Source organism: Protopterus annectens, chromosome 15.part0, assembly GCF_019279795.1.
Source record: "Protopterus annectens isolate FY-2018-M chromosome 15.part0, PAN1.0, whole genome shotgun sequence".
In the NCBI taxonomy this organism is placed as follows: Eukaryota; Metazoa; Chordata; order Ceratodontiformes; family Protopteridae; genus Protopterus; species Protopterus annectens.
This window is the reverse complement of record NC_056749.1, coordinates 142,371,213-142,397,599: the sequence shown is the minus strand read 5'-3', so window position 1 is coordinate 142,397,599 and position 26,387 is coordinate 142,371,213. Positions and strand designations below refer to the sequence as shown.

Sequence of the window (26,387 nt, the reverse complement as noted above, 5' to 3'; positions counted from 1 at the left end):
TTCATTACATGATCTGGCTATGCAGATCGTCATAACAAAGCTAAGAACAGCGCCAATTGCTGTCGATGTGTGGAGTTGTAGAAATGCTATGGCTGGAAATTACTGTGTACGGCTGGTCAAGTTGCAAACCAGTTGCTCAACCAGCATTTTAATGGTAGGGGATGGTAGTACAGTGCCTAATGGGTGGCCTCCTGTGTGGAAAGGTGGTATCATTTTAACAATGATGATGCCTGATGGGCTGGTTGCATTGCCTGAAAAATGGGAGTTAAGGTACGATAAATGTATTTGTGGTTCAGTTTGGTTGTTGAATAGATTTGCAACATCAACGAGTAAGTTAAAAGTTAGTTTTGGTGATGAAACTGTCTATAATAACTTAGGATTAATTTGTTTGCAAGAGAGAAGCGATTCAGGACTGGGAACATTTTCAATTGCAGTTCACAGTGTTTGATTTCATAGACTTGGGGATATGAATTTAGGAGTAGTGTTGTGGCTGGTGGTGGCAATGCAGGTTGGAAACATTAACTGTTGTTGTGGATAGGCTGGTGCAGTAGCCAGAAGTAGTGGTGAATGGGTAAGTTTTCAGTATAGTAGTAGAGATGTTTTATTTGTGAAGGAGTTCCCCACTTCATAGGTAAAGGATTACTATGATAGTGACTGCATAATTAGTATGCCCAGGGAGGGAGATGACACAGCTTGAATACTTTATGTGCAGCTAGCCCCGAGTGCTTTAGCTAGGGTACTAGGCAGGACTGTCACTAAGCAGTAGTGAACTCTAGGGGGGGGCATAAGGGTGTGCAAGGGTCTAGTGGGTCTCGCAGCATTTAACAGGCTAATCATGAGGACAATTATTGTAGCAGTATTGACCTTTCAGTAAGATGTGTTGTTGGAGGACTTCGTTGCTGGGTATCATATGTGGGTTTTTCAGGTACTAGGTCATTGTGGAATCAGGGGAGGGCTTTTTATATACCTCTAAGATGTTAATCTGGACTGAGCAGGTGTACAGGAAGAGCAACATTAAGATACACCTACTAAAAGGGAGGCAGCTGTGTAAAATGTGCAAGTGTTGGGAATGGGTGAATTAGTCTGGAGAAGTGTGATGGTGAGCTGGTCATTCAGTGGACATGTTTAGGAGGACCTTGGAGCACAGGACGTCAGATGGAAATATATTACATTTACACAGGGGATGGAGACCAGCTGATAAAGTTGCAGAAGAATTTAATCGAGGTAACATATAAAGGGTAAGTAAGGAGTACACGGTCTTCAGTACAGACAGGGAGGGGGGATGGTTGGGTTAGCAGTTAGTAGTGTGGTTAGATTCTGTAGTTCTCTCTTGCAAGATGGAGGAAGATCAGCCAGGCTGTGGGCATGGCAGGATGGTTCATTGTTGAGTCTTGAGTCATGGACATAAGCATGAGTTGAAAGGATACATAAGCATACATGGGAGTTACTTAGATGGCACATGGCTTAGGGTATAGATACAGGTGTCACAGCCAATTTACTGGTGTTACATTTAAGAAGGAATGATTAGGTTGTGGCTTTTGAGCAAGCTATTATGGATCTGGCTGGAAATGTCAGAGTTTTTAGGGGTAAAGGTATGTTGGTCAAGAGTTTAAATGGATTATTTAGAAGTTTGAATCTAGTCTAACGCCATGGAGAATGGTTAGCAATTGTGAAATATGAACTGGCAAGAGCAGCATTATTTTAGATTGGGTTTGAATATTGAGTTTTCACAACAGGATTCTGGTATGATATAGGAAAGAAGGGGGCATTGATGTGAAAGTTAAACAGAGCAATTCAGTGTACATTTGACCAGGTCTTAGGGGATTTAGGACAGATTTCAGTCAGGTTTATGTGGTAAAATGAGCATTATACTATGGCCCCCCATTATTATTCCAAAACATGCACGCTGATTGGCCAGCATGCCCATTGTAAATCCCACAAAATACCAATGGAAAAAGGTCCGGTCGCCCGGACTTTTTTTTGTTGTATAAAGTCCTCAAAACATTTTTTAAAACAAATAAAAAAAAAAAGGAGCAACAGAGACTTTCTTTTCTCCACTGCTTCCGTTTGTAAGCATTGATGCATTGGGTATGCATGGGACGCAAGTCCCATACACATGCTCAGTACATCAAAACAAGGATCCACACCAGCAAATGAATACACAACTTAGAATACGAAAAACAAACAACCGGAACCAAACTCCACTCTACAAGTTGATGGAAAAAGTACTTTTAATACTGAGTAAATTGCACCCTCAACGAGCGGCAGAAGTCACAACAATACAAGCAATGGCATTAAGCACTTTTCGTCCGGATATTATCCAGACTTCTTCAGATACTGAACTACAAATTACAAACAATTTAAAAAGCCCATGTCAAATGACGTGGCCAAGTAGGTGGTACTAAATTCATTAAAAACATTGTTTAAAAGCAGAGTCATTTCGTTATAAAAGTCATTTCAAACACTAAACACATAACTACTCTGCAAGTCGATGAAAATTAATTCTAAAGGGCTTAAGTAACACCAATAAAGGCATTTAAAGCCTTAAATTCATTCATACTTTCCTATGTAAAAGTCCTAATGTTACGTTTAGGAACAACGTTAAAGTGAATAATGGGTACATAAAGCCCCGTTCTAAACTGATGTAAAATAATTTTCTAACAGTGCAACACATCTAGCAGTACTAATATCTATTTTTACTCTAATGAATGATTTGATAGACATAAAATTAAACACACGCACCAATACCAAATTCATTTTTATATGTATTCGTGTGTGTGAGTATTGTTTTTTGTATATATTAAATTATGTTGCCCTGTTCAACAAATGTTTGAATAGTCTAAGGGAAGGCATATACCACTTTATAACTCTACACACTCCTTACCTAGACAGTTAATAAAAATATATATGTATATACAATAAATGTAAGGGCTGTAATAAGTATATACAAGCATAAGACATATAGTTATAATAAGACATATAGGCACGATGCCAGAGTAATCCTATGGGCTAGGCTTGTAAAGGCTCCAGGGCCATTAGTCTTGTACACATCTATGATCCTATAAACCTATGGTGCCCCCCATCCTCACCAATATTCAGTCTTCCTTGAAAACAAAACTCAACTCATGCTACAACAAAGTTGCCAAATTTGCTACAAATGCTAAATTCTCCACCCATCACTGTTCAGCACTACATCATCTAAATTGGTTCAAATTCACCCATCACGTCACATACCTACAACTAACTACCGCCCTTAAACTTATTTACTACCCAGCAGCCTGCCCGTCCCTCTCCTGCATTCTGACCATGTACCATTCCAATTGACACCTTAGGTCAGAAAACAAAATGTTATTAAACATTGCTAAACCGAAGATCTCAGCCTGCCAAATGCTATATTCTTTTACTGTCTCCAAGCTATGGAGTAATCTCCCACCTTCATTGAGAGGTATCAGTAATTTCACTGCCTTTATAAAAACCCTTCAACTTCATCTCTCTTCACATTGGACTTGCACCTGCAACCCCACTGACAACCCCAAAACTTCTTCACTCATAACTAGTCTATCTCCCCTTCTCTTTATCTTACCAACTCCTCCTGCTCTTACTTTAGCAAGCACTACCCCTACTTTAAGCATTCTTTCTCCTTTTACCCTTTAAGCTAATTTTTTTCTCTCTGCTAATAATCTTACTTAATATTTAAAACTTTTATTCCTACACTCGCACCATGATTGTAACCAATTCTTCACTGTTATCATCAATTTATTCAATGTTATTATCAAATCATTCTATGTGGTTTTACTTTATTTTATGCGTTACAACTGTCTTATACACACTGTATTTTTGTGTATAATTTTTCTTTGTATGTAATTTAATGCGGAGCTTTTCTCCTCGGGCCTCCACAGAAAATGGGCTCATTTCAGGCCCAGTGGACTTTCCCGGTAAACAAATGCAATAAATAAATAAATAAAATAAGCTAACATAGGCCGTTATATTACCATCTAACATGGATGCCATTAGCAAATGCTTAGTTTTTACAATATTGCACCCTGTATATGGTAAAGCATTTAGCTTGATAAAATGCAATAATGAGTACATGTAAATTTAAATGCATAACTTTTGCAAATAAGGGTAAGAATACAATTATTTCTCATATTCATTGCTATTAAAATTGGAAATAATCTCTACACTAATGAATGTACAACTGTTAATATAAAACTTCGTTATACCAAAATGTATGCTATTGCCTTTACGCATTCTTTATATTCTCAGTACGCTGTGTAAACTACAAATTTCATACTGTCTATAAAGTTAACACCTGCACTTTTACTAAGTGTAACACAGTATTAATTATATATTCTACTTGCATAATTAAACGGTTTTACCACATGCACTACTGCTCTCCTAACCTTAAGAAAATGAAACTGCTATCTGCATTTTATTAGCATTACTTTGTACTACAAAGCATACAAATCATACATGTTTTTATACATTTATCTGTTTCATGTATAATCTGCAGTGAAGTTGTGTATGATGTTGCAGTGCTGTTGTACCAAAATATTATAATTTCATAAAATGGGAAATGTTGCTGCCTTGCAGATTCAGCCATGTACCCAGTTAACAAATGTAAATGCATAAATTGGTGAGAAGTCCACTCTTCTGCCGTACACCTGTGTCGGTCTTTTCATTTATTCTGAAGTCAAATCAGTAAACTTTAATTCTCATATCTTTCTAACAGCATATTTCTGGCCCTTTTTAATGATTTCATTCCACCATATCACAGAAAAAAAAGTCCTCTGCTTATTTGGTTCTATAACATTCGGCATTACACTAATATTCACATTTTTGTACAAAACTGTACATAACAGTTCAGTCATTCTATAGTTAAAGTAACAGACTGTATAATAGCTGGCACACAGAGCGATCTCAGTGTTTACACTCCGACTCTCCATAAATCCCAGACTCAATAAACCAGTACTACTGCCTGAAGATATATACCTAGATACAAAACAAGAACGCACAGATATACATCAACCTCTCTATGACCTTAAGAAGAAACAGCGAAATCAACAGTTGGAACTAGTGGTTTGTAAACATATAACAGAACTAGGGTTACTATTTTTGTTTCCCACCTCTGCTCCTTAAAAAGTATGCTACGGCCTAGTAAGTACAAGCTGCACTGATATCATAAAGTGATTTTTCATTTTTCTTCTCTGAAGGAAGATCCATCAAATGCCACTCTGCTGCTGGGCATTCTCCATTTACTGGTGTACAGGGGAATGGTACCTTTAATTACGGCATACACAAAGCAATGTATGTCCTCCCACCGCTGAGAATGATTAATGCCCTGACAACACTACTCCTTTCTTCTTCCCTTGAAACACCAAAGCAACAACAATGCTCAATTCATGTTCTGTGAAATTTCCTAACTTTCTAATCTCAGCATGTGACCAACAAACAATTCTGTAAAAGATACGATTATATCAGAAAGTATGGGGGATATTTCTTTTTATGTTGTTAAAAATAGTCAAGTTTATCACCTTGTACTCATCCACCACCTATATAGACATACACATTAGCCATCTGTACAGGGGTCATAACATGCAGAATCAATGATCAACGCTTTTGCTGAAATTGGGGGTTGTTAGTTTAAGTCAAAAATACACAAACTGCAATTCACAACAGTAAATGATAAAAAAAAAAAATGAAATTCCTTGACAGATGTACATGAAAGAAAATTGTCACATGCCATATTCATTGAATATAATAAATTGTTATATTTATTTACAGTAATTGGATAAGTTCTGCTTTAAAGGCAGATGGCAGCTTCAACATCTTCTCTGAATAACAGCCGTTTAACAAAATCAGACCGACACACTATCCATGCAGATCACATGGCTTTCGTGTAGTCATACAGGACTCTATAGATTCTGTGAAATCTTGATTCTTGTTTCTGTATTACAGATTTTACATTTAGCTTGTGCAGATGTCACATACATTCCCCATAGAGATATTCCTAAGCAAGAGGTCAAAGGGCATGTGTCTTTGAACATGTGATATAATTTTTTAATTTACATCATATAATGTCTCGGAGCAGTACAATGGAATAAACTTTTGTTTTGCTTTTAATATTCAAAACAGAAACTGAGTGTGAATTCAGTAATTATTTTTGCAATGTAAAATGACAGAAGGGAATTCCTGCCATCTGAATGAGGGAAATATATTTTAGATGTGTGAGATCCAACAAGTTTGACTAAATTAATATATTATACTACTGGAAAATGAAGGAATCAAAGCCAAAGCAACGGGCTACAGCTCATAAGAAAGTAGTATCCTTTGCCACATGATTGACTATCCATTCATATGAGACTGTGTGTGTGTGTGTGTGTGTGTGTGTGTGTGTGTGTGTGTGTGTGTACGTATCTAAGAACAGACTTTAATTGAAAATGCCAACATAAAATTAAAGTTTATAGCCTTTGATATACTTCAGAAATGCAATTTAACACTGACTTTACTTAAATCATACTGAATTTGTTTTCAATGTTTTCTTTATTTTCTGACTGCATGTGCTACAAAGAAACTTTCTAAAATACAGAGCTTCACGGAAGACTGGGCGAGTCTGCCCATTCAGCTCACTATAAAACTATCATCACTAAATGAAAGAATTTAAAATAATTTCCACTGGTAGAATGTATCTATTGGGATGTGAACAACAACAGTATGTTACTAAATCCCAAAGCTCAATTATCTCATGTTAGGAAGAGGGAAAAAAATGATAAATACAGACAAGAAGAAGGATGTTTTCCATCGTTGAAATAATTGCTGTAAGAACTCCAAGCATTACCGAGTAGCTTATCTATGCGTCTGGAAAATTTGGTCTTTCTAAAATTACAAGGCAGCCTGAGCAGTTTATCTACCAGAGGTCAAGAGTATTAGTAATATGAGCAGTACTAGGTCAAGAGTATTAGTAATATGGGCAGTACTAGGTCAAGAGTATTAGTAATATGGGCAGTACTAGGTCAAGAGTATTAGTAATATGAGCAGTACTAACTCAGAAATTAGGAGGAATAAGTGAAGTACTAATAAAACCATTCATATATGAATGGTGCACATCCAAAAACCTCACAACTAATAAACAAAGCTACTTTTTTTTCTCTCTGTCCTTGGGACATGCCTAACAGCACTCCTCTTCTTTTGATTTATGGACCCCCATTAGCTCATCTATCAGGGTGAGAGAGCCAGGCACTCTCCAGCTCAGATGAGGCTGGTAGACTTCATCAGCCTATCTGCTCAATGGAGAGGTGATAGACAAACAGAAGGGAGCAGGCCAGTCTGAAAGGCCCAGTGGCTTCCCCTTGGACTTCCAAATGCCACAGTGGGTCAATAGAGCTGTGTAGGTACTGCCCACAATGGACATACAGCTATCCAAATCCCCAGGTAAGTACCTGCTTCTACAGGCTCCTGGTCAGTGCATGCTACACCCAGTGCTCCCCCCTAAGTGTCACCCAAATGAAGAGGCACAGCCACCCCCCCCCCCAAGGATGGGTGAGCTGAAAGTAAACCATCCTCCATTTTCCCCTGCTACCTCCCCCAGTATCCTTCACACCAACTGCATGAGTCATATAAGAAAAGTCAGGGCTTCAACCTTCTGCAACACATGTGCAAGCAACAAAGTTACTTATTGTTACGCAAACACACATACATAAATACACATAAACCTGTTAAAGTTTTTTTTATTTATGCACAATACACACAAAGCAGGAGTATAACTTCTCAAATGACCTAAGTATCCATCAACAAATGATTGAAAAGCAAATTGTCAAAATATAAACCACCTTCAAATGTATTCGAAAAATAAAAAAAAAAAACTTTGAGAAAAAAATATATAAATCACCAATCTCCAAAGGATAAAAAAAAAAAAATTAAAAACAAACTTTTTTTTTTTTAACAAGGGGGAAGCTCCCCCTACAATTCCACACCCCCTGATAATTACATATACCAACTCAAAGATCACACTACGGTGGGGAAATGGCCCCAATCCCAATTGTACCACAACCTCATACTGAAACAAGATATTAATTTTCAATCAGCTGTGCTAGCTTCTTCACTCATCGGTGAAGGATACTGCACCACTATAGATATATATATATATATATATATACACACACACATATATCAATATATACATAGAAAGAAAAAGTTACATAGATATACATACACAGATATACATTTACAGACATATGTATAACAATGTTTAGTTGCATATAAAATCTTAAATCGTTAAAGCATTTTATGCAAAACCATTTACATTCCTCTTCATATTGCTTCATAGACCATTTAAATCTGTCACTTTGTAAGACAGCAACAACCGTCACCACTAAGATGCTAAAATGCAAACTGGCATCTCTTTTGAGGGGCAGTTCTGTTACTAGAGGGAGAAATGTGAGGAAATGGCAGCTGTTAAGTTGGTTGAGTCTCAACAGACAGAAAATGTGAAGAATTTCAGCTAATAATTTTCACAGCCAGTCTCACTTCATTACTTCATTAAAAGCTCTTCCTCTCAGGTTCAAACACAGGTCAGCAGTAAAAAGAAACGTGGAGTACTATCAACAGGATGATGTTGCCACTGCCGGATGGGATGCAGATTGCTGTATAAAGAATCCTTCATGAAAAAATACTCCAGAATAAGCAGTTTTCTCATTGCCTATTTACCATTAAAATAAATGAGGCTGGATGGATTGATGAAAACTGACCCACACCTTTGAAATTCTGCAGAGTTATAATTGGGACTGTTCAGAACAGGCCACATACAGTATCTCTATTCCTGCTACTTTCATAATGCAGTTACCTGCCTCTTCCATAGGTAATTGAGAAACAGCTCAACAACAGAGAATGAACGAGTTCCAAAGCAAGTGCAAATCAAAACTTCACTCACCCAGTTCATTAGATTTATATACCTTGTTAAAGCAAAGCAACTCATTATTTCAAGCAGATGTGGTATTTTTGTAGTATTTTTCTTAAAATGTCTCTGCTTTAAGCATATGCCTAATGCACACTCTACTTCTGTCATAATGATGAAGCCAGAATGTTTTGAAGTGGGATATTTTTTAAATGAATTTATTTTCCATTTTACTGCTGATCTTCAGCCGTCATAAAAAAGACTATATGTCTATATGAAAGGCTTCACATATGTGCAAATAAATCCTAAATGATGCGATTAATGGAAATCTGACAATTTTAATTTTGATGAAGAATTAATGGAAAATACCACTGATACTGTCAAATGTGGGGCAAAAGATAAAGCAAATCAGTTTCTACATGCAACTCATCTGGTTGTCGGCACCTATGGGTGTTCAGAAATGTCAAGACAACCAAAAAGAAGATACATTTGGCTCTTTTTCTTCTGCAACACTGTAACACATTCTGTCTGAAAGGTCTCTGCATCTGCAGAGAACTTTCTGCCAATGGGAGTTACATATGCATTTGTCGCACAGAGATTTTGTCATATTTCATTGTGTATGCAGAACTAACAGTGTTGCAAAATTCTTATCATAGAACAACCAAACTGTTTTTTTGATTTTCTAAAGGTTCCCAACAGTACATGTGAAGTCAATGCCTCCACAGAATTAACAAGGTGCCCTACAGTGAATCACAGGGTCACTCAAAATTAACAAATTTAAAGGTCTTGTTGTATGAACAAAACTGTTTGAATTTCAGTATGACTACAGGGAGAAGTGGCCAGCAGGAAGAACAGAATAAGGAGGAGAAAGCATCAGTATATATCCAAGTGAGTCCGCTCACAAGTTTAGATTTCACTGGAGATATACATTTATATTCAGGAGTTCCAGACGAGTTAGAAAAGTTATGGACCAGGAAGTAAAGCACGTTTAAAAAAAAGTTAAAAGTTATCAGTAGGATTAAAAGAATCCAAGGCCCACAACAAGGATTCTTATAATCCGGAGGCTCCATAAAAATTTCAGCCAGAGATGTTCGCATCAAAATGAACAGTTAAAGGCCCACAGAAGGCTAACAAATTCAGAGTGACTCGCTCACGATTAAGAAATTCCAAGATCCATGTGAGAAGTGATGAACTTTAGGCAGAATGAAATGAACAGGAGCATCAAGCAACCCATAACAGATTTGGTGAAATTCTGAAACGCTTCTTATTAGTTACCCACTGTTCTGCAGAATAAGGTTTGACCTGTACATTCGTAATGAGATTGTAAATTGCAATAACGCCCAAAAACGTAATAAAATTGTAAGCTGCCACCAACATTCTTAATTCTTGTGGTGATTCATGTGTTTATATCCACTGGTATACATCTGATTTACTAACTGTACAGAACTGCACAAATGTTTGATTTACTGACAGACAATAGAAAATCTAACTCTGACAACCTGCTATAGTTGAGAATTCCAAACAAATGGAGAATTTGTTATATTAAAGTATACCCCAAGAAAAATAGCTGATCATATGCTATTAGCAATGTCATTACTGTATGTTGTTGATTTATAATGGTAAAAGGAAACAAAAGACAATCTATTTCATTCCCCAAAGCTCACCTACCATGTCCAACCTGTCACTTCTGAATATTTAAACTAGTGAAATCACTCAAAATGATATCACAGTCAAGCATTCTTTAAAGGTACAAGACAACCGTTTATAAATTATATGGCATACAAAGAAAATATATATATATATATATATATATATATATATATATATATATATATATTTTTTTCTTTTTCTTTTTGCAAAAGTAGATTTATATATATATATATTTTTTTTTTTTTGCTCTAAGCAGCTTAAATAATATTGTAACTAGTCACATTTTTCTTCTGCTAATTGTTTAAAACCTTGTTTGTAACAACTCACATACTTGTCTGCCAATTAATACTCTGTATAACTGAATTGCCCGAGGAGCTTTTTTTCTCTCCAGGTCTCTGCTTGTAAGATCCTATAGCTGATTGTTACTACTATGTTACTAAAATTTAATAAATTGTTTTCTAGTCCTGAGGAGCTTTTCTCCCCGGGTCTCTGCTGAAAATGAGCCAAAAGCTAAGCCAAACTAACCCGGTTAACAAATGTAAAATAAAAAAAATAACAAATAAATAAAATAATTTATATTCAATTATAGTACTGACTGTATAATGTTATGCTAACTGTTGGATCTCCATTTACCAGTTTACCAAGCGGATGGTTCTGTTGGAAAAAAAGGTGGGGATAACATCTAATAAATCAAAAATGCAGCAAATGGAAGACACGAGAAGAATTCATACTTGATACTCTGAACTGACTTAACCTTTAAGCATTACAGTGGAAAGAAACTTCAGTAAGTTTGTTTTTAAATGCTTTAAGAATACTGCATTTAAAATTCTGATTTTAGTCAGGAAAGGAAAAGTAAGGAAAGGAGCCTTGTAAATTAGGATCAGAACAGTGAAAATAAATCTAAAGATTTAAGTCTGTCATGTATGTTCTTCATTGTTTTCCAATATGTATAGGTCTACCTGATAATACCGACACGCCAAAACACCGACAACGAAATAAAAGACATGAAAAAAAATGAAAAAAAAATAAAGTTCAAAAACACGAAACTTCACATGCCCGACAAACAACAAAACAAATACCTTTCCCGAAAAACACACACACAACACAAGCACACCAAAAACCTTACAAACCTACATTAAACCTTACATATACAACTATCTATGCACTAACCTTAACCCAAACCCTTACCCTAAGGTCCATCACTATCGCACACTTACCTTACCCGCACCCTAACCCTAACTCACTTAATCCGCCCCTAACCCTCAAGTCCATCACTATCGCACACTTACCTGACCCCCCCCTTGCTACCCTAACGTCTGTCACGATCACACACTTAACCTTACCCACACCCTGACCCTATCGTCTGTCCCTATCACACACTTACCTTAACATGTTGGTGTTCTCAGCATCAGGATTCTCAACTGTCGGTCTTCTCCGTTGTCGATCATCTGGTGTCGGTGTTCTTGTTGTCGGCATTGTTGAATTTCGACGTTTTCAGGTATACCCATATATATATATATATATATATATATATATATATATATATACATATATTTTATTATTTTTTATTTTTTTGTCGTTTGTATGACCCCACTCTACCTCCAATGGTCAAAGTAGACCAAAGTGATATTGTTCCAGTAATTTCTACCGCCCATTTGCAACCCTGTAGCTAGGTCTGTCACTCCATTGACAATTGTGTTTCACGTTTCACTCCATTGGCCTCCTTGTCTTATCATTACATACATGTGAGCTCATTGCAAATCTCTCCCTATCATAATCCTTTAAACCTTTTTTATCGTAGTTACCAAAATGTTTGCTTCCATCTCTCCATTTGTATATCTTTCCTTTCTACATCCATCTTGTACATCTCCCTTCTACTTCCTTCTCTTGTGTTCCTAGCTATGTCTCATCCCGTTACTCTAGTACCAGAAAACATGCCACTCTCTGAGTGGAACATGTAATTTAAATCCCCTTTGAATTATGTTATGCATCTCCTCCACCCCATCCCCTTTTGTTTCATAATCAAAGAGCACCCACTACCACACTCACTAGTATTCCACTTTTTCTAAATCTCCCATCACAGTTTTCATGCTCTGGTACTCTACCTTCCCTTCTCTTCTCATTTCTGTTATGTTCCATCCATTTACACTTCTTTCCAGCTTTGCTCCTTCTCAGCTGCCTCCTCCTCTTAGTTTTTCTATGCTTATACTTTCAGAGCTCTTAACTCCCTTCTATAACATTTACATTTCATCATCCTTGCATTTTCTTTTAAAGCTTCAGAAGCTTTTTCCTAACACACTTCTATCTGTCATATTCCTTTTCATTGGAATTGTAGTGTATGCCACATTTTGTATTAGAAGCTTAGTCACCCACACCCCCCCCCTTACTTAATATTCTCACGCCAGGGTCGTTAGGGTTACCACCTGTCCCACTTTATGAGGGACAGTCCCTCTTTGGGCAGTTGTGTCCTGCAAAAAAAATTGAAAAAATGGAAAATATCCTGAGATTTTAGGACAAAATTATTTCCTATATTTTATGTAATAGTTGCATAAATCAGTTATTCTGTATCTGAAACACCTAAATGTTATAAGAAACAGAATAAGCAACTAAAATGCTACAAGAATGAGCTTTTATTTAGGCAAAAACTGAAGTTCTGTCCTAAGTACTGGCCATGGGTATGGTTTGCCCTGCAAAATCTGATGTTTGTACCAAAAATGTCCCACTTTGGGCATTTGAGAAGGGGGCAACCCTAGTCGCACTGCAGTAGGGCAGGGGCTAAATACCATTTTCGACTAAATGTAATTCGACCAAATGAGCTTTCAGTGAAGTGGGCTGCATGAAATCATTTTCGACCAAATGAAATGCGACCAAATACAGTAGGATCCATATATATATATATATATATATATATATATATATATATATATACACACACACATATATGAATTAAGCTGAATGTAGGTAAAGCCAACATCTGTTTATTCAGCACAATTTGATCAACTCAATTTATTTGTTTATTAAGAGTTCAGTTTATTTGATCAGCTTAACAGATGGTCGAGGGCTGTAAGGCAGCTTCATTACCAGAGTTGGGAAATATGCCTTTTCCCCTCTACTGTGGATATTAAAGTTGAATATAAAGTTAACAAGGGGTGTGGGGAGTGCATATGCCCTACATGAGAGGCTTTGGGAGGCTTGACCCCCTCGCAAACGCACTGTATTTTTACTTGCATGCTCCAAGGTTATATGTTGAAGTATGTGTATTTATGTCTCAACATTTTTTCAACTTTTTTGGGGGGGATAATATTAAATACATTGACATTTCTATGTCTTTTTAATTTATATTGTGTGTGTGTGTGTGTGTGTGTGTGTGTGTGTGTGTGTGTGTGTGTGTGTGTGTGTGTAAACACATAAATGTCTAACCTATGAAACATCAATGCTGCTAACACTGAAAGAAAATCTAAGAAAAAATGTCAACAGTCAACTGCATATGCTCCAAGATATAACCTTGGAGCATGTGACTATAAACCACCATTTTATTTATTTATTTACTTATTGCAGGACCTCTGCAAATTATATATTCCAACTCAGAGATCATACATTACCAGGGAAAAGGCATATTGCCCAACCCCAGTTTTACAGTGATCTTACACAACTGTCTGTCAGATGTTTTGCTGAACAAACTGCTTTGACAATATTCCAAGGGGGGGGGGGGGTTGATTCCATATCAGATGATGATGGGCTATGCCCCTGCAAAAAACTAACTGGTCTTGTGATTTTCAGCCTTGGAAGTGTAACCATTTTGAGTTGTGACCTCCCAAGGGTTTTTGATGTTTTGGGCTTGAATAACCAAATGTTGACTAACAACAATTGCATGATTTGTTGTAGTGAACTCATCCTGGAGGCAGATTATGAGGAGAGGGAATTAAGAACATTGTTTAAATTAAGTACACCAAAGTGAAGAATAGCAAAGATAGAATGGGAGGGATGGTGAGACAACATGAAAATGTCCTGCCAAGGCAGGATGAGGAGGAAGATACAATATAAACAGAAGGAGGTGTGGGCTAACGAGGAGAAGTCAGAGCCAAGAAAATCTTGGTTGTCAGAGCAGGGTGGTCCTTCACAGCCACAGACAACAGCAGTCAGTTTTTTTTCTAGGGCCCAAAAAGAAGAGCAGATGGAAAAACTCAACATTTGCAAACACCTACTATTCCAAACCAAAGCCGACCTACACACAGACAGACAGACGCGTGCAGACACACACACACACACACACACACACACACACACACACACACACACACACACACACACACACAGACACAAACCAAAATCTGCTAAACAAAAAACAGCAGCAACCACCAGCCATAAATAATGTACATTCAACTAATGGGGGACATGGGAGGGTACTGCCAGCAAGCAGTGTGTTCTCTGAACATCTACTGTTACAGTTAAGTGGAACTTACACAACTGTACTATGTTCAACAAACACACAACTGTACTATGTTCAACAAAAACACAACTGTACTATGTTCAACAAACACACAATTGTACTATGTTCAACAGACACACTGCCTTACTATTATACGTTTACATTCCCAAAGGCATTTCTTACTGAATCTTCAGGACTGCTTTGAGAATCAGTGGAAAGGGTGGAACACATACAGGTGGACAGATCTGTTCGAGGCATTCTTCACATCTGGAAGATCCTGGAACACATCCGGAACATGTCTTCAGTTTTCACTCATACCTATCTGCCAAGGATCTGTAAAGTCTGTCTGCCACATAAAACTACTGTAACAGGAAGGAAGATGCTTGAAGAGTCTGAGAATATGAAGAAGCCAGCTATCAGAAAATATGTGCCAGGTGACACAAAGGATAAGACCTCATACTCCTCGGAATACTGAGATACCATGTGACTGATATGAAGTCTGAAACCACCACAGAAGGACCATGAGGCCATAGATGGAGAAAGATTTTCAAGGTGTGAACCACTGTCAATAACTCCGGATATAGATATGCTGCCATGTGTACTTGGGCTCCCCATTTAAACTGTTCCTCAAAGAACATGAAACAAGTCTATGAATACAGATTGCACTGGAAACAGAAGGGAGACAGGAAATCTTAAACATACTACTTAACTGTTTTGTCTACAACTGAAACACTTGTCTGAAGAAGGGCAGCACCGGCCACTGGGATTCTCAGGAAATAAGGTGATGGGTCCAGCAATTTCAAACATACCAAACAATGTTCTTCATGAAAAGATAGGCCCATGATAACAACAGAATCAAGAATGCACTATGTCAAATAATTATTATGGATTCCCTGCTGAGGTGACTTTTCCCCTAGAGAATAAAAAAAAACACACTCTGGATTTTGACCTCAGAAAGCTTGGTGTTATTAAGCAGGAGTCAATTAATCAACCCAGAAAGATCAGTCTTTACAAAGGTGCCAAACATGACTTCCAGAGGTTCAATTTGAACTCTAACTAGGAGAGGAAGGCCAAGACATACCCTAGTAAACCCAAAAACCTAGAAATCTATTCTGCAGGAATTCATAAGTTTTACAAGTACAAGCAAAAATAATGAATGGCCAGAGTCCAACAGTGGGCTGTAACTAGGACAAGGCATTTGGTAAACACTAATGGTGCAGTGGAAAGCCCAAAGGGCAAACATAAACCAGATAGTGTGGATTATAAATCTTATAAAAAGGAAAGGACCAACACCAGTCTCAATAATAGCTCTGATTTATGAAGGAAAAAATGTGGAGAAAGCAATTTTTCAAACTTTCTGAAGGAAGAACCAGTAAAAGTACTCTGGTGAATGGTATTTGCCAAATAAAATGAAGAAATAAAGTTTGGTGGTTGAGAAGATGCCCCTTAAAACAGAAGCCACCCCTGTCAATGTGGTTGAGCACAAATTTTTCAAAAACCAGTGATGGCTAGGCCACCTTGTTGAGAGCTAACTAGAGAGATGACGCACAGGTGGGCAGGGATTGAGAAAGATGAGCACCACACCTCAAAATATTCACAGGAGAAAAGGTAGGGTTATAATTTTATGATAAAAAAAACACTCTTGTTAGGCTTGGCAGAGGACTACACCTGACATTATTGGTTTAGTTTGACTGGGACTTCCATTTGGTAAACTGTCAAAAATAACCCTGCTTAAAGAAGGAAAACTAGACAAAATTAAACATTTTCAACAGATCTAATTACTTTTGTCATCCCAGTGATTAAGGATCTGATTTGTTGCTGAACAAAAAATACACAATCATAACTTAAGTGCCATACACAATCTCAGGAATAAACTCATCAGAAAAATTCTGATCGTTTCATGCCCCTTATATTACCACTGAAACTGCTGCATTTCTAGGAATAGAAAAAGCGCTCTCCAAGTCACTTTCTTAAGCATATTTTAGAAAAATGAAAAAACAAAATGTTTGACAAACATTTTGCTAAGCAGGTAATGAAACAGCAAATCCTCAAAACAAATTTACAAATACAACACTGGCAGAAAAAAATAAATTAAACACTACCACGCTAGGTTGCTTCCCTAAGATGCTAGGCAACTGTCTAGTTTTTCTCATGGGACTGGATTTGAAGAAGACAAAATCTTTTCACTAGAAAAGGTCACTGTTAAAGCAAAGGCAGAGTCATAGACAATGGGGCTTAGAGGCCAAGCATGGTCAGATGGTTCCCTTCAAAGGATCGAAATTTCACAACATCAAATCACTGATCTGTGAAGACCAGATGATCAAAGTTGTGAAATATTGGACCTTGTGGATGGAGATCACTGTACAGTGTGGAAAAGGAAATGTACTGTTCTCTTTACTGTAGTGCGATCTCAGAGTTGGTATATTTAAGTAGTAGGGGGTGCGGGGGTGCAGGGGGTCTTGTCCCCATGCAAAAACATGAAATAATAACTTTTCACTTGTTAGATTTTTTTATGGTTTACTGGTCTTGGATTATCACAGGTTGGATGTTGTGAAATTTCGATCCTTTGAAGGGGACCTGGTCAGACATACCCATATGCAAAAGCAAAGGAGAATTTCAAGCGTTCTTAACAAAGCTCCTCCAACTCTGGGATCAATGAAGGAAAGGTCTTCATGACCACTGCCCAAAAGGTCAAAATTCCTACTGAATTTGGGAGTAACCATAAAGGACCAAATGCCAAACCCCCTACCATATCCAAAGAAGACAGAACAATGGTAAAAGTGCAGGCATTAGTCATAGCTTAGATATGCAACTTTTACTCAAAAAACAAGGTGGATTTAAAGTCTTCTTTACTACTTTTTTTTTTTTGGCATAGTCAACGGTACTAGGGGAATGCCCAAGGGGAAATGTATCAATACCATCAACTGAAACTGTGGCCCTGACTTCCCCTGTACCTTAAGAGTTTGGATATCCCATACCTTAAGCAGGCAATGATACAACCTCACAGGATTCGACTATTCCTCGCATCACACACATTTGTGGCATCATACTGCCACACCAGGGGACCTGTGATCACACGAGTAGTCCAACAGCATGCCTATGGCTAAGGTTACTCAGAGTCACACATTGTAGACTGAGGTGTATTTTATGATTTAGTAATAAGAGTTATAGGTTAATAAGCAGTAGACAGTGGAGGGGAGCACTTTGTCAGAGTCCATCATGTCAGAGGCCAAATTTCTACTCAGATCAAAACCAAATACTGACCGCACAATCACCTAATATCCAAATGGACAAAACCCACTATTCTTCTTTAAAACAATAAACTGAAGTCTATTTCTACAGGAATACAATTCTGAGCACTGCACTAGCAAAATAACAGCAATTTCAGTAATCCACCACCATGCACAAACACATATCCCGAAGGAATGCAAAAATAAAGAAAAAAGGTTATATACAGCCAAAAAATTATAAAAACAGTACAAAATAGTCTTAGACAAGAAATTAAGAATAAACTTAATAAAAATTGCTGACAGTAACTTTCTATAAATAAAATTGTGCCAAAACATGTCCCCGGTAACTCCAAATTTAAGAAATAAAGGCAGGAATTAGCCCAAAAATAATAAAGACATCACAAAATAGTGTTAGAGAAGTAAGCATAAAAATGTTTAAAATATCATCAGATTATACCATTTACTTCTACATACGAAGATAAAAATAAACTATGAAAACACCAAGTTTGCCCCATCAAAATATTCAAAATAACACTTGAAATCAAAAACAACAGCACAAATTTACTTCTGATTATGGCAGGACCAGGCCATGACAGAACGTCACTAAAATGGCCCCAATACAGAAACTGTTTCAAGCATTTCCCAAACACCATAAAACAATTTGGGCAATAGTATATACAATATAATCCTACACTGTGAACAGAAAATAAAGTACTGCAAAGCTGAACTACCTTTTTGTTGTTGTTAATATAAACTATTCAATATAAGTATTTATAAAAAAGACGTAGGAATAAAATAACTCAAAGGGTTTCTTATTTGAGCTCCGGAGATCACAGTTGCCAGAAGTAGGCAGTCTTCTCAGAGATGCTTCTCTTCCAGTGGCACAGCAAATACGGCTATTCATCTGAGGCTTTGAAGGACTATCTTGCTCTGGAAGCCAATTGGTCCTTCACAGCTGACAATGGGGGGAGAAGCCTAAAGCTTTGAAAGACTGACAGGAGGAAGGTTGAGTGTCAGTACCAAATGGTATATACAGGAAGAAATAAAGAAGACGACTGTAGGATATGTGATGTGTGGGTGTGTCTTTCGGCTTTTCCCAGTTAGGGGTCACCACAGCGGAAACTCCGATCCGCTAATGATTGGCAGTAGAGTTTTACGTGCTGTCTTGCTGGGCCTAACACACAACCTTCAATGAAGGAACGCCGTTCACGCATGTCGCCACACAGAAGATGGTCTAACTTAGAATCGAACAGGCAACGTCTAACTGTAAGGCGAAAACGCTACCGCAGCACCACCACTGCAGTATACTGTAGGATATGTGATAATGGCTTCAAAATGTGAGCAAATGAGCACAATTTGTAAAGCTTAACAGTTCTTCCTGTTCTCAGAGATTCCTGTACTGTACTACTAAATATTAAAAGCAATATTAGCAGCTGGGAATGTAATTATGCTGCTTGTACAGCAAGCACATTTACAAAAACAAAAATCAGTAATACTACAGACTCAAAGTTATATAAAATGGTATAAAGCAGACTGTGCAAATAGTGAGAAATGAATTGTTAATAATCAAAATGTGTCAAGTAAACAAGGTAAGCAGTAGGGTAAGGTAGGTGAATCTAGGTGTGTGTGTGTGGGTGGGTATGTGTATGTAAGTATAGTGGGGATGACAGCAAAGTGACAGTAATGTTCAGTAATACAGTATTAATAACAGCAACACATCTAAAGCCCCAAAACAAGGCATATTATTACCATCCTAAAACTTAAGTCATAAAGAAAGAATAAAATTGCACTATGAAACAAAAATCCTCCACACTATTCTTAAAATGGTATTACTTTTTTGACAAAAAATGATTAGAAAATTATTCTCTTGACTACTAGCAACTCATATTCAAAAGTTAAAGGGAGAAGAAATGAACAAAGAAAAAGAGGTAACATTTTTAAAAGACAAAAATTCCTTGATTGGTTTGTTTTTCTGGCACAGCAGTTACTGCAGAAGTTACCAATAACACGTGTTACCACTGTACAGAATAAAGAAAAGGTATCCCTTTCTATAATAACGAGCTGCTGTTACTGGGCATAATAAACACTGCAGTGGCCACTGAAAGCAGGCAAAGGAATGGTAACATCAGATACTAAATGGGTGGTCAACTAAGAATTACAGTAGTCCAACTGTATATATGTCTAGGACCTTGTTTAGCAGGCTGTTGAAAAGGCAGTAATAAGTGCAGAAAGTCTTCAAAAATGGTGTTCCAGTCCCATAACTAACAGTGCAGCTGTTTAGAGGTAGGTAAAGACTAAACTATAGCCTAACCTTAGAACAGAACTGAAGAGTATCCTTAGGCACTGCAGAATAACATTGTATTGGCAAGACTTTCCATTAAATAAAACATTTGCTGAAATGTAACAAACAAGACAATAATGAAAGGATCTGGGTGCGGAATTAGTGGAGAATCCTTTTGTTTCTTCAGCTGGTTAGCAAGCTTTATAAACAAAAGATTATGAAAAACAATAACTGTTCAGAATATCACATCCTGGCCATAGCTAACTTTGCAAAACTTAGCAAAAATAAATAAAATCCTCTCTCCAAAGAAAATAAAAAATCCAGTTAAGGATTTAAGCAGATTATTACAGAAAATAACACTCGTCCATAGTTGAATAATGATCTGCTTAAACCTTTAACAGGTTTGTTTCTTCCTCTGGAAGGAAGACTTTATTTAATTTTGCTATGTTAGCTGTGGCCACGATCTGACAATAACAGTTATAGTTATCTTTATTCCTGAACTTTTACTTTGTCTTGCAGACTGCTGAGGCTATGGATTCACGGATTTTGCTGTCTTTTTTAAGGTGCATAAATGAACATGATTAATGTAGCATTAACAACAAAGGCAAGCTTTTTCACCAAAGGTGAGATTCACATATTCACATATTTTATACATGCACTCTTAAATACTCATTCATTAATATCCAGATACCGCTACACTTCAGAGAACAGGCAACATGGAAAAGAGCAAAATGGAAACACTCAATGGATACACTACTGAAGTGCTGATAGTTGCTTACAGGCTTACATATCCCTCAGAGATGCAGAATGTACAGGGTTACGTTAACATAAAAGTATTTTCTCATGAATAAACAACCATCTCCCTGCATACAAGGACTGACTGGCTAACCTCAAATCAATTAAGTTATCTATTAAAAGATATGTATAATTTTAGATTTACTCATCAAATCTTCAGAAAGATGCCTAATGCAGCCACACCATGATGAATCCACAAAACAGATAAGTATTCACGTTAAAACAATAAGTAAACAACACCTCATTCAACATTATGAAAATATCCTTAGTAATAACAAAAGCACATAAAAAAGCATTTCCTCCTGCAACTCTCAGATTGACATAACTCTAAATATACTAACTACGAGGATCATTTAACTTCGGAGATTGGGTAAAAGAATTTTCCATCATCCCCAAATTTCAGTTAATGCAAAGCTTAGTTTAGAAGTAATGATTGATGTTACAGTGCTCAACTTTTATTCATGATGTAAAAGCACATGAAAAAATTGTCTCAGAGAAAACTATATAAGCTCCTATCAGATAACATGAATTTCATCACTTCTTACAGTCTACATTTTGACAATTTTGAGAACAAAACATTCATTATTAGTGGAAGTAATACATAACTTCAGTTAATATTTGCAACGCATCCCACCCTGGTAAGCACTGTTCAACTACCTCTCTGTCTCTACTACGTGGCATCCCTCTGACTCCATTACAATCATAAACATTTCATTCCAGAACCTAATTACTTGTCTGCTTACAGGACTAATACTTCAAAGACACTACTTGGATAGTATTCATTACTAGTTGTTCACCATCTATCAATATATCTGATCTTGGTTATCCAAAGTTACTTTTCTCCAGTTGTATTTTCTGCTTCATGATTTGATTGCTGATAGCATTTTCTCTTTTCCTCACAAATGATCAGTTATGCATTTAGTACATTTACGTAAGTGGGATATGGGGTGGTTGACATCACTCACATAAGGGCAAGCGGGGCAACTTGCCCTGTGCAAAAAAAAAAAAAAAAATAGTTGTGTTTTGCTCTTAGTATGGTCTGAGGAACTTTTCTTGAACTGTCTGTATCAATGAATTGAATTCAGAAGTTAGGAGATGATTTTGCATTGTGAACCCATATATTTGTGCAAGTCTGTCACATATGTACATCTATATACATGTGTGTGTGTGTGTGTGTGTATATATATATATATATATATATATATATATATATATATATATATATATATATATATATATATTAGTGCCACTTCAAACCATCAAAATTTCAAAACATCAAAATTCTGATTATCGAGACGAGAACATCAAATTTTGAAACACTGAAGGTTACAAGTGTAACCAAACAATAAATAAATAAATAAATTGTAACAATTGTATGCAGGGGGGCTTTGCTCCCTGCACCCCCCACCCCCCTACTTTAATATTCCAACTCCAAGACCGCACTACAGTGGCGTAAAGAGAAATCTCCCATTTAGCGCTATATGCAGAAGCGCTAAACGGGAGTTTTTCCGGACACTATCTGTAGTGCCATCGCACAGATGGCACGTAGACACACACAGTATGCAGGGAACCTTGGTGCCCTGCAAAAACATAAACATTCCCTCACCCACACTTACCTTTTTCTTCCCCTTCAAACCTTCGATGTTTTAACACTCGATATTCTGGTCTCGATGATCTGAACTTCAATGTTTTAAACGTTCGATGGTTTGAAGGAGAACCATAGATAGATATATACATATATATATATATGTATGTATGTATGCATGCATGTGTATACATATATATATATATATATATATATATATATATATATATATATGTATGTGTGTGTGTACGCACGCAGGTATGTAGTCCATGAATTCCATTTTGTACACACCCACACACTGTTGTTGCTGTCCCCAACCCACCTAGTATTTAAAAATCGGGCACATCTGTCAAGCATTTTCAGCTGCTCAATCAAAAGATATATTGTTTTAATTTGCAATCTTCTTTGTAGACAAGCTACATGCATATTGTTAGAGGCATTAATTTAAAGGGTTATAGCCATAATATGGCTTAATAAAGACCCAGTGTTTCTGATTCTTAGAACAAATATACTCTACAGTATAAAGAGTATGCCTATCTACACCTCTGAATACACTCACACTTTACATGTACATTTCTGAATGCATCTAACATACATTTATTTGTGTGTGTGTGTGTGTGTGTGTGTGTGTGTTTACTCCTACTCTTGTCATGTCTGCAAAGGGTCCATGCTAAGAAATGATAAATTAAATAAATAAATACATAAATAACACGGGCAGTTGAAAAGGACTCTCTCTTGTACAACAGTTTTAAGCAGGTTATTTTTGAAGTAATACAAGGACAGTACTTCTTTGCAGAAATGAAAAAGAACAAATGGAACATGTTTCCAAAGAACTAGTGAAATATAAGCTGATAGACTGGCTTAAGAATATACAGGATGTGGAAAAAATGGAAAGTGAGTTGGCAAGAGCAGTTGCAATCAGGCCCAATGCAAATGGTAAACAAACTGACAATCTCCTTTTAAAAAATTTCTCAAGCATTCATCTGTTGTTTTACTTTTAATTACCCAACTTAATAAATAGAAAAGTAGTATTTGCAAATGATTACCTTTTTGTGCAATTAATGTTATCTCATGCTGAATACAAATGTACCACAATAATTCCTTATTTAAGCACTGACGTACGCTAAAAGCTATTGTCTGCTCAATGTTCACAAATATAGAAAGGATATAGACATCTTATTTGCAAACTTATCATGTACGTCCTCTTCTTTTGTAAAGTTCTTGAGGTCATTTTCAAGACGGTGTACTTGCTTCTCCATTGCATCAAGGTTGGCTTTAAGATTCTGAGCAGAAACTGAAACGAAATAATACAGAATGAGAGAATTATTTCCATTTCACTCCAGTCCATTTATCTTTTTATGAGAAGCCCCTGTAAATTAGTTAATGAAAATAACTTCATTAAGACCATTCTTAGTTTTCTGAGTAGCTAATAATAAAATCTACACTTTCATAAAGTAAGACTAAGTGACATAAAATATCAGATTGTCACATCTGCTGTGAGGTTGTCATCACCTTATTCCGCCACTTACCGATACAAGATCATTATCTTTTAAATTTATTGATGGGAAGACCATAATTTACATCTGCTTTTATGCTACATTATATTGCTGACAGAAGCATAGAGACTAGAAGTATGTGTACTAATTAAAAGCTCTGAGTTTGGCTAAGGATTAAGACAAGTGTAGCAAATATATTTTGGTACAAAATGATGGACTATTTCAGTGAATGAAAATCTACTTCGTTGTCATGCAGCATCTTACAAAATTAAGTACATTTACTGTCTAGGCTGTCAGCAGAGCTTATTTATTTAGGTAACTAGTCATGATTATAATTTCTTGTGCCACTTAGCATAACAAGACTGTGGTCTTATTAACCTCTTGCCTAGACTTTCTTAGTGTTAACAGTGACCGAAGCTCTGCCACTTTGCAAGTCAAATCCCTGTTGATGTTGACAGAATGACGGGTCTCAGCAGTCACTCATCTGCAAAGCCCCTGCCTGTCCAGGTGCCACTTAACAGTGCCTCCACTCATGTCTAATAACAGTAGTTGAGATCTGAAGTTTGTCTACCGTTACAAAACCTCCAAACTGAAATACCAGAGCTACTGAAAGAAGCAGAATAAACCCCTTCAGAAATAGTCTTAACTTGATATGTCACATTTGCTGAAGAGATCTACATGATAAGAGAAATCACGCTTGTTCAGGTTAAGTATATGCCTTGGGTTAAGCACCAGATAGCATTTTAAATGTGTTCAGAAAGAAAATAAACACTTCCTTCACAACCTACTGAGTTGATTCTATTATGAAGAGAAAGAAACACACAGATACAAACATGCAGTGTGTGTGTGTGTGTGTGTGTGTGTGTGTGTGTGTGTGTACCTATCTATAAATAGCTAGACTTATACATACATAATTAATGTAGTGTACCACACTACGTCAGCTGGCATCCGAGATGTACTGCCTGCAGCAATGAATGCAGTAAAGGACATTTTTTATGAGACCCTGTTATTAAGTGGGTTAAATTTCATATATTCTTTACTGGCATTACCATTTCCCTGTTAGAACCCAAATTTACAGACAGAAGAATGGTGAATTTCCAAAGGCGCATGTACATGTACAGGTTAAATTTTTATGTATGTACTGGTATTTACATGTTTTGTAGAAGTAACTTTAAAAAAATTACTAATAATGATCTCATGAGCCAAGCTATAATGTAGGAAACATTCACTCAGAATGTCAAATCTAGAAAAGTACTGAAGGAATCTGATACCTCAGGAAAAAATGTACTAGAAATTAGGAGAAAAACAATATTATTACTTACAATAGAACATGTTTCCTATTACAATGTTAAACCTCTTTAAACAATTTACAGTTTTCATTTAACTAAGTTATGATCATTTTGGAACCTGTCCTAAACACTTCTATTGATTAAAACAGCAGAGGAAAAAGGCACTCAGATTTTCTCATAGTTAGAAAACTGTTGACATGCGCCTACAAAAAGTATAATTTCTTTACCACTGCTCCTTTAAATACAAATGGCAGAGCAGAACCCATTAAATAAACATGACAGAGGATTACAATTGGGTCTCCAATCACAGCCAATTTATTATGTGTTCTATTTATTTATTTACACTTTGTTGAGCGGGTTAGTTCCATTAGTCCAATGGCATTTTTTTAGGGGAGACCCAAGGTGGCATTCATACTGAATAGGGGAAATTTGGCCAGGGCACCAGGGAAACTTCCCTACTCTATTTGATAAATGCTGTGGGATCTTTTACGTCAAGATGAGTTACAACCAACTCAAGTAGATAGACCCTCAGTTTAATTTGTCATCTGAAGGATGACTTGAGGCAAGGAAGCCAAGAAATTATACTTTGACAGTACAGTGAAGCTCAACAGGTGAATTTCTTAGCATACATATCGAGAACATCTATAAGATTATATGTAGTAACACCTACCACACAAACCATGAGAACAGAGCCCATTCATGAAGAATGACATGGTCCTCAGTGAAAAATAAAAGAACT

General features: G+C 36.7%; 1 protein-coding gene across 2 annotated transcripts in view; it reads right to left on the bottom strand.

The window, feature by feature from the left end:
* The window catches only part of DIAPH2 (diaphanous related formin 2), a 5,354,951-nt gene that overhangs the window by 1,432,582 nt on the left and 3,895,982 nt on the right, over positions 1-26,387 (bottom strand). For both annotated transcript variants that reach the window (XM_044057628.1, XM_044057629.1), the window contains exon 23: positions 24,033-24,157. In XM_044057628.1, the coding sequence (XP_043913563.1) occupies positions 24,033-24,157 (125 nt within the window). The remainder of the gene's footprint in view (positions 1-24,032; positions 24,158-26,387) is intronic.